This window comes from Chenopodium album, chromosome 1, assembly GCF_948465745.1.
Source record: "Chenopodium album chromosome 1, dcCheAlbu1.1, whole genome shotgun sequence".
Classification (NCBI taxonomy): domain Eukaryota; kingdom Viridiplantae; phylum Streptophyta; class Magnoliopsida; order Caryophyllales; family Amaranthaceae; genus Chenopodium; species Chenopodium album.
The window spans coordinates 83,785,554-83,800,859 of NC_137834.1; the positions used below are offsets into that span (position 1 = coordinate 83,785,554).

Sequence of the window (15,306 nt, forward strand, 5' to 3'; positions counted from 1 at the left end):
CAACCATCAGATTGAGAAATTAAATGGGGCAAGGAGGCGGAATCATGACGGGGGAAGGGAAGAGCTGCCGGAATCGAAACGAGGGAACGAGGCGGATAAAGGGTCTTTGAGGGTTGCGGGGTGGTTAGTTTCGAGGGTTTTTTGTGATGGTGGAGGGAGGTTGTTGGTTCAGGGGAGGGGGAGGGTGGCTTCGGCGCTGGGAGGCGGTCTAGGCGGTCAGCGCTATGGGGCAGAGGAGTCCGGCAGCGAGGTCGGCCGGAACAGGCGGCGGGGAAGGTGGTTGGGGCTGGTGGGTGATTTTTTTAATTAATCAATTAATTTCCTTTTTTATTTTTTCTTAAAAAAAAATAAACTTTTTTTTTTTTTTACCAATCATTAGCCAGCACGTGTCTAGTAACTTGTTATAACATTATAACAAGTTCCATGACCGGTTGGGACTATTAGGAGTGAATTAGGTACAAAGGTGGGATTATTTAAAAATATCCCAAAGGTGGGATTATTAATCTCCGATGCTCAAAAGGTGGGATCATTCCCATCAATTTTTCCAAAGATTAATACCTTTAGATTATTCAACAATAACCCATATTCTAGAGAAATCTAATAATAATTGTAAAAATAAAAAAAGGTTAGTTTTTCTTTCTTAGTTTCTCTTTGAAAGCAGTCACAACTCACAACGATATAAGAATGCTGTATCAAATATATAGATGAAAAAAAAAAAAAAAAAAAAAAAAAAATCTTTTTTTGACAGGCAAAGAATAGGATAGATTTGAGATTATTCAGGTCAACTTTTTGCTAATTAACATGCTAAAGAGTAGAGAATACAAGAGGAAGATTTGAGATGGACTTCACAGCCACATTTATTTTCAGATTTCTGATAGCTCACTTAACAACAGGATTTACGTCATTTTCTGTACACTATGAGCTACAAAGTCTTATACAGTAGATGAAAGATTACAAGAAAGGAGGTAAGAAACCCTAACACAAGTAAATATGGATCTAGTATTTCGACATAAAAGAGAAAAGAAACTATCATGCTCCTGAATGTCTAACGATCATATCAGATTATATGACAATTTTTCAAATACATTTGACAAACAAGAGAATCACCAGCTATAAGTTTGCCCGAATTATGAGTTTCAATTCCTCGTGAAGGACACACCCTTGTCAATGCTCACTGCCAGCTCTTTTTTCGCCTTTTCCAAACCAGCCCTATTACATACAATCATGAAAGTTATATTCAGAAAGAAATTTCATAGAAAGATCACAAAACACTAGTACTATATACTTATATACTCTCAATTCAGCTTCAAATGGTAACCTATAAGTTCATGTACCTTTCATATTCATTTAGAGGGCCAAGTGGGAAAATTTCCTCGGCTCCGCTGCGACCAAGCCTTACTTTTGTTGCAAAGAATGGCAATTCAGTCACCTACAAGTAAGAAATAAATCTTTGTTCTCCCATCAGGTGAAATAAGTAGAATTGAAAAGTAGCAGCACATGTTTATAAAAAGTAATAAAGTGTGTACGTGCAAGAGAGAATTTAACATGCCTGAGATTCCACAAAAGAGCATTCAATAACACCAGCATCTCCTCTCAAACCTCTAAGGCAGGCATCGGCAAATTTAACAGCAGCATAGGCCTGCAGTTTGAAGAATATACTTCCATCAGTCTTGATTTCATTTAAAAAAGAGCAGCCGGGGGATGGGTGAAAATAATTGATCAAAATCCAAAAATCATTAAATACTTAAGTTAGAAAAATACAATAATCACCTACCCCTCCCTTTGTTAAAGTATACATAAAAATCAAATTGAAAATTACGACCTACCATTGAAAGGGTTGCAGATCCAGCCCCAGCTTTTGCCTGCCAAAAAATAGAAAAATATTCAGAGCCAAAAAATGATCAAGCCCATTGATACTTTAACAGCAAATTCATTCTCAGTTCAAATCGGCCAAATAAAATGAATATTAAAATTCTATCTTAATCTGGCAACAAATGAAGGCTCCAAGGAAAAACATACAAAGTGGGAGCAAAGGCATAATTTTCATATCCTTCCACTTGCTTATCTATTCACAAGCCTAAACTCGCACAAACCAAGTATGGCGTAAATTTTGAAAAACACTAAACAAGATAAATATTCTGTGTTTTGGAAACGCCAATTAAGACATTAAGACTTCTGCATAGAAGAATGCATCTGTATATCATCAAGTAAATAGAATGGGTCTACAGAAAATAACGTAGGCATCAAAGTAAGTCAGCCACATATAGAATACTACCTCCGAATCATATTATTTACAACGATTTGACATACAATGGAGAGGAAAAAATGTCTAATCGTTGCAAATAATATGAAACGGCGGTAGTACTAAAATTTCAAACGAAGAGAAATATTGATCAATTGGCCATATTCTCACTTAGAACAATTGAGGGAAAAGACTCTAATTAAAAAGGTGTTGAGAATGATGCATTAACTTACAGAGTAAAGCAGTGAAAAGGCAAATGATTTCATATATTGTCAGAAATTTAGGTAATTGTTTGAAAAGGAAAAGTTTTTAAGCTCGTGCAGTATAAGAACAATCTAAGTTGAGGAAAGACCATCTACTTGCTAAAAAAATAAAGATCAAAAGCTTGACAAGCAAACAAGAATATCAGGATTTATGGACAAGCAAATATTATTATCAGTTAAATTAAAAATAAATTCTGGGTTGAATAAAAAAAACAACCTCAACAACTTCTGTTCCACCATTTTGGATGCGGTCTGTCAGGTAATTGATTTCTTCAGGAGTAAAACTGCATGGAGGCTTAACCTGCATCGAAGAAGAAACTGTAACATTTCACCATTCAGTAAATTAGAATTTCAAAACAGATACACATTCAAGTTACAGACCTGGGATAAGAGTGGAAGAATTGTAACACCAGCATGGCCTCCAACCACGGGAACATCTACCTCTCTAGGATCAAGTCCCAAAACTTCTGCCTGTAGAAATATAAATACAAATTCATGGGAGGAGAAAAGTCAGAAACTATAACAGACCACATATAAGATTTGAATTTCATGTTATGATGTATGAGGCCCACCAAGGAGCTCATGCCATAACAGTAAATGCAGTCTTTACTTTGCAGAGCATGGTGGATTAGAAGAGAGGAACCACAAGTCAAGCATAAATAAGTTGTTGTTACCCCATTGCAGGGAAATGGATTCGTTAACCTCAAATACAAGATTAAAAAATTTGGTCCAGATGAAAACTTTTTGTCACGAGGGATAGGATGCATTGGAAGGAAATAGAGAGAGGTTTTACTGCACTAACAGGGGACCAATTCAGGGATATCATTGCAGCTAGAGTCAGAATTTATGGGGGCATATGTTATTGAAGAAGTAATGGTGCTACCACGCTAGTGTTTCATATGCAGTTAGCATAGTTTGGGATGTTGCCACAAAAATTCATATTGGGAGCAGGTAATCTGAATAACTGAATATTCATCCATGGGTTTGTTGATTGGTAACAGTAAACCAATTACTAATTGATTTGTATCAGTAGCTTTCCTTAGGTGGGAAAGAAAGGTACCTCATGTGGAGGCTCATTCTAGCTTTCCTTGGAGAAGAAAGTGTAAGGATTATGGACAGAGGACACAACCAAAAACCTCATTTATCTTGTAAGGGGCTAAATGCGATATCACTAATCCACGTTACTGTCATTTGATTTATTGCAAATAAAAAATTCAATGACATAGCCTATTTAACGTGCAAAGGATAAATCGAGTGATCAAGTTTGAGCATGACTTAATTCAAGGATGAGAAAATCAGGATATCATAACAATATTTTATGAAATAGTCACACCCAAAAGTAAACAGCATAAAACTTGGATTATATGTTGGAAAGCAAAAAATGAAGACAGAAGTATCTAAAAGTATACTGTATACAAGGAAACAACGAATAATAAGACATACCACAAAAGTGTTGGCCCTGACAACGTCAAGCATTGTGACACCAAGCAAGCGCTTTGGATCGTATATACCGGCCTTCTTGAAAACCTCAGCGGCAATTGGAACTGTAGAATTCACAGGATTACTGATCAAGTTGACAATTGCTCTAGGACAGGATCTAGCAATTCCTTCACAAATTGTCTTAACAATTCCAGCATTGATTTTGAATAAATCATCCCTTGTCATCCCTGGTTTTCTTGGAACCCCAGCTGGAATGATGACAAGGTCCATGCCTGTTAAGGCCTCATCCAACTTGTCTTTCCCCACAAAACCACGCACCTACCAAGTGAAACATGGTTATCAGTTCCAAGAAAATCCGAGTGAGAACCAGTGGAATTGAGGGAAGATGAGCAAGAGTGGGAGGGAAAAAAATTCAAAAATTTTCTTTCCAAGGAATTTTTAACTTATGCGAGTTCTAAATTCATTACATCTTAATTAACCAAATGAGTAAGAAAGTCCTATTCCTCCCCGCTACTGCCATTGCTCCACAACCAATAGCTTATAGTTGGGGTTAACAGTTTGTCAAAGCATTCATCTAACAATAGCAACTCTCAAGTTACATGCAGTTTGATCAACAACTTCACTTCAAGATCATTATACATCAATTATCAAAAACCCAAAAATCCTAACTCCATCATAAACCTACAATTGTGTGCAAGATTCCCTTCTTAAAACACCCACCTTGGTCGCTCACATTTTCAATATAGTTCCCATCAAAAAAGACAATACCCAAACTAATTAAGCCATAAGATTCAATCTTAACTCCGAGCCCCAAGATTCCTTCCCATGTCTACTCCCAACTCCAATCAACCCAATATCAAAATCAAACTGATGATCTTTTCAAATCTACCAATTTTAAAACATAAATATCTCACTGCATCATTACTACCAACATTAGTGTAACAACAAAATTCTCCTAAGAGCTCTTAAACATTGATCAATGACTTAAATCTTCAATCAAACAAAGAAAATTCAAGCAAAAACAATAACTACAGAAATAAACAACACCTCAATTCTAGCTCAAACAGTCCTAATTACTCAATCCAACAAAATATTACCAAAAATCAATCAAATTAGCAATAAAAACTAAAATCAGGAGCATACGTACCACAGCACCAGTATCCATATGACTGATATCAGCGGTAACACCAAGGGTATTAACGACATCATATAAATGAAGAACAGAAACAAGAGGATTCATCTTCATCAACATAGAAAGAGGTTGACCAATTCCTCCAGCTGCACCAAGAATTGCCACCTTAAATCCAGGTGCTGCTCCTTTTGCTCTGCAATTCATCTTCCCAATGCTCGAATTTCCCTCCATCATCTACCCAACATTCAAAATTCTCTCAAAATCATCGAAATTGAAATTTACAGGAGAAAAAATTAGAGAAAAAAATATAAAAAATTACCTGGAAATTTGGGGGATGAAGATGAGCTGCGATTCTGGCAATCCGCTGATTTGCTTCCGATGTGCTCTGCATTTTGGAATTTTTGGGAATTTAGAGATTTGTTGAAGATGAAATTAGGGATTTGAGAGAGGGAAATTGGGGAATTGTGATGAAATTAGAAATTTAAGGAAGGAGGGGCCCTTTTCCTTATCCTGCTAAATAAAACTTCCAAATTGGTTTTGGCCTTCCGTTTAATCTATGGTTGTTAGTTTGTGTTTTTCTGGATTGGTTTTTGATCTGTCGAAATGTGGAATAAATATAAATTTTATCAGTGTTGGATTGATAGGAACTTAGGAAGGTTTGTGTTCAAATGTGTATATTTATGATACATACGGTTCTACCTTACTCGTGTTATGCGGATAAAATAAATAGTGTTAGTACTCGTTAACTCTTTGGGTAAGTCGTGACTCATGATTTTGTGAGTGAAGCAAGATGAGAGTTGATGTTGCTTAAAGTCTTAAACTATCTTAGAATTAAACTACTGAATTATTGAATAACAAGACACATTGGTAGTCTAGGGAGTAAGGATTGAAGTCATTGAACTATAGTAAGAAAGCACCAAATCTTAGTTGAACATGTCAATAGCAATTGTTGTGCTATTGTTTTATAATCATAATGTTAGTATTTTTGTCGTTATTATAGTTAAAACCTTCAAATACTCAATATATAACAAGTATTAAAATGTACAAATCTATATTATTTTTAAGTTAGACATTCTAAGGGTTTTTTTTTTTTTTTTTTTTTCCTTTTTTTTTCTTTTGAGATGATTTTTTTATTAAGGGTTTTTTTTTTCTTTTTCTTTTGAGATTATTTATTTTTTTTTTATTATTATTATTATTATTTTTGACGGGTTCTGTTGAGATGATTTTGATAACATAGATGTTACATTTGTTTACCTTGGGCCATTGTTTTTAATTGGGCTTGAAGACTGTGATGGGCTCTTATGGTTTCATACTTTATACTTAAAAAACTACAAGCAAACAATGTACAGGTAATAGTTATGCTGATCCATTATTAATTTCAAATACAGTTCCTCCATTTTGTAGTTGTAATAGTTGTAACATATCTATTGTGTATATTATTCACACATATATGATATATTTCACTTTAATTGCATTTTATGATTTGTTATTGTACTTGGTGAAAAAATAGTCATATGTGATCTTATTAAGTCCATTTAAACATTAACTGTGTTAAAATTTTACTTTATAATTATTACAAAATACATGATTAAAAATATCAACGGTTGAAGTAATGCATTAACAAATGTTAAAAAAAAAAAAAAATTGTCGCAATATTATTATAAAAAAAAAAAAAATTGTTAGGTAGAGGTTTTTTTTTTGTAAAATCTGATATTGGCTTCAAGCATTTGATATATATATTGGTTGTGTAGTGGTTTTTATAATTAGTATTTGACAGTGGACAATGGTTAGAGCAACTCTAATGGTTGGGAAAATGGTTGCAAATATTAAAAATCTTAAGCTAGTAGCTACACCATTGTTGCACATCTTGATGATTAGATTGGCAAGCAAATTAGCTTTGTAGAGCTATTTAGCTTGGCAAATATTTATTAGATAAAAAATTATTATTAATTTAAAAATAAATTAATTTGCAACTAGCTTAACCATTGAAGCAATAATTAGCTTGAATTGTTGTAGCTTAAGAAGATGATGTGGCATGCCAAGCTATTAAATAAATTAGCCAACAATTGTAGTTGCTCTTATAAGCATTTGATACACGTAGTACTTACATTACCTTAGGTATACAATGATTTGTTCCCTTCGTGATTCCAAACAATCAAGACGTTAATTACAAATTTTAGGTGATAAGCCGGTAGTTTTTAGAGGATTACATGGCTTGACAAACTTATTACACACCCATATCTTTAAACATTTCGCTGTAATACAACACATTCATACGGTCACAGAATTTAGGGCTAGCATAGTAGCAATTGAAGATTCCATGGCTCCACAAAATTTTTTAAAAAAAAAAAAAAAAAAAAAAAGGTGATGCATACGGTTGGTACACGGTGCGCAAGTAACGTTGCCCTCATGTAGTTTGGTTGTTGGCATCACAAGGAGCAGCTGCATTAAATCATTTATAAGAACAAGTAAGGAACACATTCCATATTATACGTTATCCTACTTGCTCGAGATCGACTTCCGCCTCCTCCTTGTTTTTTACTATTCTCTCTCCTCCTTCCTTCCACGCAATTTTCACCATTTATGCTAAGGTTTTTTGGATTTTCCAATTGCCTCTTTTTTTAATTTTTGATTGGTACTGAAAACTAGGAAGAATTTGCTTAAAAAAGATCTATCCTTCGCACTTTTTGGATGCATTCAAAAAAATCTAATTGAAAAAATAAATATCACTAGAAAAATAATTTAGTTTTTTGGACTTGAAAATTGTACTATAGCTCTTATCAGAAGTAAACAACTAATCAACTATTACGCATGTATAAGCCAAACAATGAAACATGCATATAAGCACTTTTTCTCACTGATCCTTTAATAGCCACAAAAATAAGATTGTATGACACCATCATAATTTATTCTTTAGATTCAATTTATTTTACGGAGTATAAGATAAATTTATTAGCCTAATAAGATCCTATAGTATACAAGATTTGAAGTTATAGCAATGGTGCATCTTATATAGGGTATGCACTTGTTTTTAGTCTTTGTACATATGTCATATATTTTTATTTTTTTTAAAGTGCACATGAATACATTTATAAATAATACCAAAAACTTGGGTGTGAATATGATATACCTAGGTGGGATGTAATAAACAAATTTTGATAATGGAAGGATGTAATGGAGAAGTAGTTTAGTTGTAGAGGTGATCATTGGGCGGCCGGGCCGGACATAAGCTAAAAAAGTATGCCCACTTCTCGGGCCAGGTCAGGCGCCCAAAATGGTCGGGCTGTGCGGGCTTCTCGGGCCGAGCTTAAAAAACTCAACTTTATATGCATAAAAGTGTATTCCCAAACCCGCCCAAGAAATTATTTTTCGGGCCGGAAAAATCTGCCCAAAACCCGCCCAAAATCGGGCCGGGCCAACGGGCAGGGCTAACCTTGATCACATCTAAAGTTGTAGAGATGAAGCTAAAATTACATCACACCCGACCGGGGTAAATATATACAAGAATTAGACTTTTTACTTTTGTATAATTTTTGATATGAAATACAATATAAAAAAACATTCATAATATATTTTTTTCGTATTTGGAGGAAAAGTAAAATAGTTACACACACGTGTCTATAAACGTCACGTATTCCCTCAATGCAATAGACATAATTTTATTTCTTAACTGATTTACGCATAAATCTCCTGATTCATGACAGATTGACGACATGGACCCGAGCCCTAATGTATCTTTACCCCTGTATGACCGAAAAAGATACAAGAAGTGTATGAAATATGAACATCCACGAGCTAAGAAGATTTTGACCTAATCCTGGAAAGCGAATCTTTATCTTTAGGGTATGATGATTCAATAATCCTTAAAACTAATTTATTGCACCTTATCAATAATGCATTATAGTATACTTAGTATATTCTACTCATATAGTAAGAAAGTAATTAAATCTTTCTAATTTATTTTATATATGAAACCTTTCTTCCTATTTTTCTTACAGCATAAAATGGTTGCTAAATGTGTCAACAAAATATTTTGTAAATAGTCCATCTAGACATTCACTAATTAAATGAGTTGTATTGAAACTAGAGATAAGAGGTTTAGGTGGGTGAAAGATCAACCTCAACTCTTATGATATAATTAGAATATTTTGTCGTCTTAAATTGTATTTCCTCTATATAAAATATATATGGATGGAGTTTAAACACCTGATAATTCCTTGTGGACTAACTACATAACCCTTCAAAATGTAAGGTGCGAGTTTAAAATTTTTAAGTAATCCCTTATGGACTAGCTGTATAACCCTTCAAAATATATAAAATATATATGGATGGAGTTTAAACTCCTGATAATTCCTTGTGGACTAACTACATAACCCTTCAAAATGTAAGGTGCGAGTTAAAATTTTTTAAGTAATCCCTTATGGACTAGCTGTATAACCCTTCAAAATATAAGGTTCACCAATAAATCAACTACTATGATATACAGAATACAACATATTTAATCATATAATGATTTGCATATAATTATTATTTATAAAAATATTAGTGAGTAATAAGGGTTTACATCTGCTCATTAGTATTTTCGACATTAAGTAGAATGTTTAAAACCCTAGGAGACAACGATTGGTTATAAATAGTTTTCTCAAATTCAATTCAGGTGTCATACACATAAGATCTGTCAACTTATTAAGATATAGTACTGACATAACTACGGTTCAAAATCGACAAAAATCTCATATAAAGACAATCGTTTTACCATGTTATAAATACAAAATATTTATATAAAGTAAAAGTTAACCAACACATTACGAATTCGCATTTAAAACTACCCATTACTTCAACATACACATTTTTTTTTTTAAGAAAAACACACAAAATTTAAAGGTGCAAACATTTTTTTTTTATTTATTTCTCCAATAGTATTTAATTAAAAATAAACTCCGTAAAACTAATTACTAACATAGGTTTCTATCAAAATATTCTTGGCCAAATAATTCATTAATCCTATTGCACATTCTCTGTCGTAAAAACAGAAAAAAGGATCACTATACAGCTCAAAAGAAACGTAGGAGAGGGTAGGGAGGAGGAAGAAGCACAAATCACGTTCATCCCTCGCATCTTAAAGAAGCAAACGACACTAATTATGCCTTCGTTCACACACTACACTCACATTTTTTACACAACCCATCTCAAAAACCTCCAAAAAAGCTCATTATTAAAGCTCATTATTAAGAATTTCTTTCCAAACTCGCAAGTTACTAACCTCCCTCCCTCTTTCTCCGTGAACCGCAAATGGTAAAAATATCAAACACCAATTACTTTTTATAGATTTGCCTCGTTTTTTTTCCATTCAAAAAACCCCTTTTTTCCTCCTTTTTTCCAACCACAAACTCCCACACCACAATATCACTCCCTATAAACTCTAACTTCCCACACTCCCCCCCACTTGCTTCTCACACTATCCCACCACACTCCACCACCATGACAGTCTCCCATCTCCTCCTCCCTATAACCATTCTCCTCCTCTTTTACTCCTCTTCGTCCTCGGCCTCACCCATTTCCGACTCCACCATCCTCCTCCGCGTTAAAAACAACCAAATACTCGACCCTAACAACCGCCTCTCGAATTGGCTAATCCACAATGATCACTCCAATAACACAAATAACCACTCACATTGCCACTGGACTGGCATTACTTGTAACCCCCTCTCCTCCGTTGTCGCGGTCAACCTCGACAACCTCGACCTCTCCGGCCCCTTCCCTTCCGGCTTCTGCCGCATTCCCACCCTCCGCAACCTCTCCATCTCCGACAATTTCTTTAACAACGTCACCTCTCTCTCCCTCTCCTACTGCTCCCACCTCCAATCCCTCAACCTCTCCAGCAACGAATTCTCCGGCAACCTCCCGGATTTCTCGCCGGAGTTCACCTCTCTGTTTTCCTTAGACTTCTCTTCCAACAACTTTTCCGGCAAAATTCCCCGGAGTTTCCGGTACTTATCCTCCGTAACAGTTTTACGCCTCTTCAGTAACTACCTAACTGGCCCTGCTTTTCCCGAGTTCATCACCAATTTAACTCGGTTAACTCACTATGAACTCGGTTACAATCTATTTGATCCTTCTGAGATACCGACCACCATTGAAAAGTTATCGAAACTCGAGGTTGTTTGGTTAACCGAATCGAATCTCACCGGAAAGATTCCGGAATCTCTCTGTACTTTACAATCATTGAAAAGCTTCGATGTCGCAACAAATTCTCTTTCTGGTGAGATTCCGAAATGTATCGGAAACCTAACGAATCTCTGGGAATTAGAGCTTTTCGATAACAAATTTTCCGGCGAGTTGCCGGAAAATTTGGGAAAATTGAAGAACTTATATCTTTTCGATGCATCTCAGAATAATCTCACCGGAATGTTGCCGGAAAGTCTCGCCGCTTTACAACTAGGGTCGCTGAATTTAAATGATAATCTTTTACGAGGGAATATTCCGGCCATTTTAGCGGAAAATAAGAACCTCTATCAGTTAAAGCTTTTCAACAACAGCTTTTCCGGCGAACTTCCGGCGAATTTGGGATCAAAATCAATATTGAATGAGTTTGATGTGTCGACAAACAAATTTTCCGGTGAATTTCCGACGACTCTTTGCAGTGGGAAGCAACTCTGGCAGATTATTACCTTCAACAACAGATTTTCCAGTAAATTTCCTGAAATTTATGGAAATTGCAGTTCATTAAGTTATGTAAGAATTAGCAACAGCAATTTTTCCGGCGAATTTCCTCAAAATTTCTGGAATTTACCTCATCTTGATACTGCTGATCTTCAGGATAATCATTTTGAAGGTACTCTGCCTCCTATTATCTCAAATTCGTTTAATTTATCAAGACTTTTAATTTCCGGCAATAATTTCTCGGGAAATTTACCTTCGGAAATTTGTGGATTGAAGAAATTAATTGAGCTTTATTTGGGTGAAAATCGGTTTACTGGAGAGTTGCCAAGTTGTATAACGGAATTGAAAGGATTGCAGAAGTTAGAATTGCAGGGGAATATGTTTTCCGGGGAGTTTCCGATGAATGTGAGGTCGTGGGTTCAATTGACAGATTTGAACGTATCGAGGAATAGGTTTTCCGGGGAGATTCCGAGTCAACTTGGTGAGTTGCCGGTGTTAAATTATCTCGACTTGTCGGATAATTTATTTTCCGGTGAGATTCCGGAGGAGTTGACTAAACTCAAGCTCAATGAGTTCAATCTTTCGAATAATCAACTAGAGGGACAAGTCCCTCCGGGTTTTAATAATAAGTATTGTGTTGATGGTTTGTTGGGTAACCCGAGACTATGTAGCTCAAATCTTAAACCATTTCCATCGTGTCCTAAACCTATACCCGTGTCATTCTTGGTATCTTTCTTATCGGTTTTAGGTTTTGTTCTCATGTCCTCTATTTCCTTGCTTTGCATTACCAAGGTCCAAACAGATGGTGAGTTTAAGAAAAGGAGACATCCATTTAAAATGGTTTCCTTTCAAAGGGGTGGGTTTAGTGAGCAAGAAATATTCTCTCGCCTTACGGAAGAGAATGTGATTGGGTCTGGTGGGTCAGGTCGGGTATATAGGGTTACACTCAACTCGGGTCATGTTATAGCAGTTAAGAAGTTATGGGGTGGTGAGGACAAGAACATGGATATGGGTTTATTGTTCAAGTCTGAGGTTGAGACCTTAGGGAGTGTACGTCATGGGAATATTGTAAAATTGTTGTTCAGTTGTATAGGAGAGGGTTTTAGGGCTTTAGGGTATGAGTATATGGAAAATGGGAGTCTAGGAGATGTTTTGCATGGAGAAAAGGGTGGTGAGATCTTAGATTGGTCTCGACGATTTGCAATAGCTTTGGGTGCGGCTCAAGGGTTAGCCTACTTGCACCATGATTGTGTCCCGGCTATCATCCACCGTGATGTAAAGTCCAACAACATATTGCTTGATGACAAGTTCCTGCCAAGGGTTGCTGATTTCGGACTTGCTAAGCCAATGATAAAGCCTAGAGGCATGAAGGATGGAGAGAGCGCTGAGGCCATGTCGCGGATAGCTGGCTCTTATGGCTACATTGCACCTGGTAAGTTTAACTACTGCTTTAATGCACTATGGTATGTATTTCTACTATGCTGCCATGACTAATTTATGAAATATATGGTGGGGTTAGACCAGAATTTAACATGATTTTGGATTGCTTTGATAATTGATAAACATGGGGTCCCTCAAAATTCGTATGATTAATCTATCAAGTGAGTTTGATGCATACATTTTTGTGATAATTTTCAAGTTGTCTTTGTCTTTGGGTCATGAGACAGCTTGCTAATAACTGTAAGCTGATAAAAAATGTACTAAAATTGAACTTTGTTTAAAGATTGTCAATTTATTGGCGGACCACTACTGCTTTTCTCTTGATTTAATTTGCTATATACATATTGTCTTCTTTTGCTTGAATGCTTGACAATTTGACATGACATGTGAACAAATACTCGATTTGTCGATTTACTCTGCTAAGAATCTAATGACTATTCTTTCCATTAATTATTTGATTTATTCTACGAGTATGAGTTTAAAAACATAAATTAAGATTGAATTCGCCTTTGATTGTGGGTGGCAGAATATGGCTACACGCTCAAGGTGACAGAGAAGAGCGATGTATACAGTTTTGGGGTGGTGCTAATAGAGCTAGTAACAGGGAAGAGACCAAATGATGCATCCTTTGGGGAGAACATGGACATAGTGAAATGGATGACAGAAGTAGTGTTACAATCTCACGAGTTTGATCAAGCAAAGCAGCTGATAGATCCAAGAATGAATCCAGATACATGTAACTATAAACAGATAAAGAAGGTGATTGAAATCGCGATCCTTTGTACATCAGCTTCCCCTGCGAACAGGCCAACCATGAGAAGAGTTGTTGATATGCTCAAGGATCAAGTCACATTGACAGTAGATACAAAATGATCCTCCTATATATTGTTTTCTTAGTTAGCATGTAGAGCTCTAGTCTGTATCCTATTATTTGTAAAATTTGTCTAGTTCTCTTCTCTTTGAGAATTGTATATCTAGATTCTAGAATAGTATGGCAAGTGATCTGTCCAATGTCCTAACTCCTAGTCTCCTATATACAAAACTGCTCATAACATGGTATATACGGAGTAGTGGATTATCCTTATCAATCTATTATTTCTGTCATCCTCCGTAATTGTATTATTTCCTCTATTGAGTGTTCCATTGAGTTTGTCTCATACCATAAATAACACAAGAGAGAAGAGAGTAAATACTTTGTACAACTTAAGTCCTACTCCGTACTAATTTACTCTCTTGTTAACTTTGCCCAACTATTAACGTAGCAGTAATAATTTGCATATGAGATAATTATAGTGGTACGAAAGATAAACTTTGTACTTCATAGATGTTAAATGTAACAGTGTCATATTTGAAATTTCCATGTTTATTTTTGGTCATCTTTTGCCTGAGGTCAGGCTGAACTTGGACGTTAAAACTCATTAAGCTACTAGTTTGTTGGCACGGCCCAGCCCATAGTGTTATATGGCACTTCTCGTAATGTTCTTTATTCCCTGTGAAAGATTGATAGAGGGAGGGAGTCACATGGTAGAAGTGAGGATGAGATGAATTTGGTATCTTTGTGGACTTCACTTTCTCAATTGGAGACTTGAGGTTGAAGCATTCTTTTTTTTTTATTTATTTATTTTTTTTTTATTATTTTTTTTTTTATATTCAAATGAGGAACAGGTCCAAAGAGAAGAAATACAACTCAAAGAAAACAAAGAAAGCAAAAGAAACTAGCAGCTACCGAAAATAAAAGAACACCTAGCTACAGAGGGACAAAGCATTCTTGGTGACACTAAACCTGTTAGTGATTACTGTAGTTAAAAAAATAAAAAAAAAAATTGTATGGAGGAATGAATTCGTGGTATAAATTTAGATGAAAAATGATATTGTACTCCCTTTGTTTTATTGAAGTGCCCTACTTCAATCTAATATTTCGTACTAAGTGGCGGATCCAGGATTTCTAACTAGGGGTAGCGTTGAGTCATTGAATAATAAGAAGAAAAAAAAATGGTTAGAATGAGTTATTATATACGGTCTTTATATTTTAAACATTTAATTTAGTATATAAATATATAAATTATTATTTTACAAATATGAAATAATTTGTATATACGAGTAGTTATCAATATAATTCAATGATC

At 35.3% G+C, this 15,306-nt stretch overlaps 2 protein-coding genes across 2 annotated transcripts; one reads left to right on the top strand and one right to left on the bottom strand.

Annotated features, from left to right (window-relative positions):
• Positions 1 to 832: 832 nt before the first annotated feature.
• On the bottom strand, positions 833 to 5,652 carry LOC145559183 (malate dehydrogenase, glyoxysomal-like). Its single transcript, XM_081620618.1, has 9 exons — positions 5,397 to 5,652; positions 5,093 to 5,311; positions 3,949 to 4,263; positions 2,887 to 2,976; positions 2,723 to 2,806; positions 1,827 to 1,862; positions 1,550 to 1,639; positions 1,335 to 1,429; positions 833 to 1,209 (listed from the first exon to the last, which is right to left on the bottom strand). The coding sequence occupies exons 1-9, from the start codon at positions 5,466 to 5,468 to the stop codon at positions 1,137 to 1,139; spliced, it is 1,074 nt and encodes a 357-aa protein (XP_081476744.1). The 5' UTR covers positions 5,469 to 5,652; the 3' UTR covers positions 833 to 1,136.
• A 4,697-nt stretch (positions 5,653 to 10,349) lies between these two features.
• LOC145559192 (uncharacterized) lies at positions 10,350 to 14,302 on the top strand. The gene is made up of 2 exons (XM_081620629.1): positions 10,350 to 13,172; positions 13,707 to 14,302. Exons 1-2 carry the CDS (start codon positions 10,559 to 10,561, stop codon positions 14,051 to 14,053), a joined length of 2,961 nt encoding a protein of 986 aa, XP_081476755.1. The 5' UTR covers positions 10,350 to 10,558; the 3' UTR covers positions 14,054 to 14,302.
• Positions 14,303 to 15,306: the final 1,004 nt, after the last annotated feature.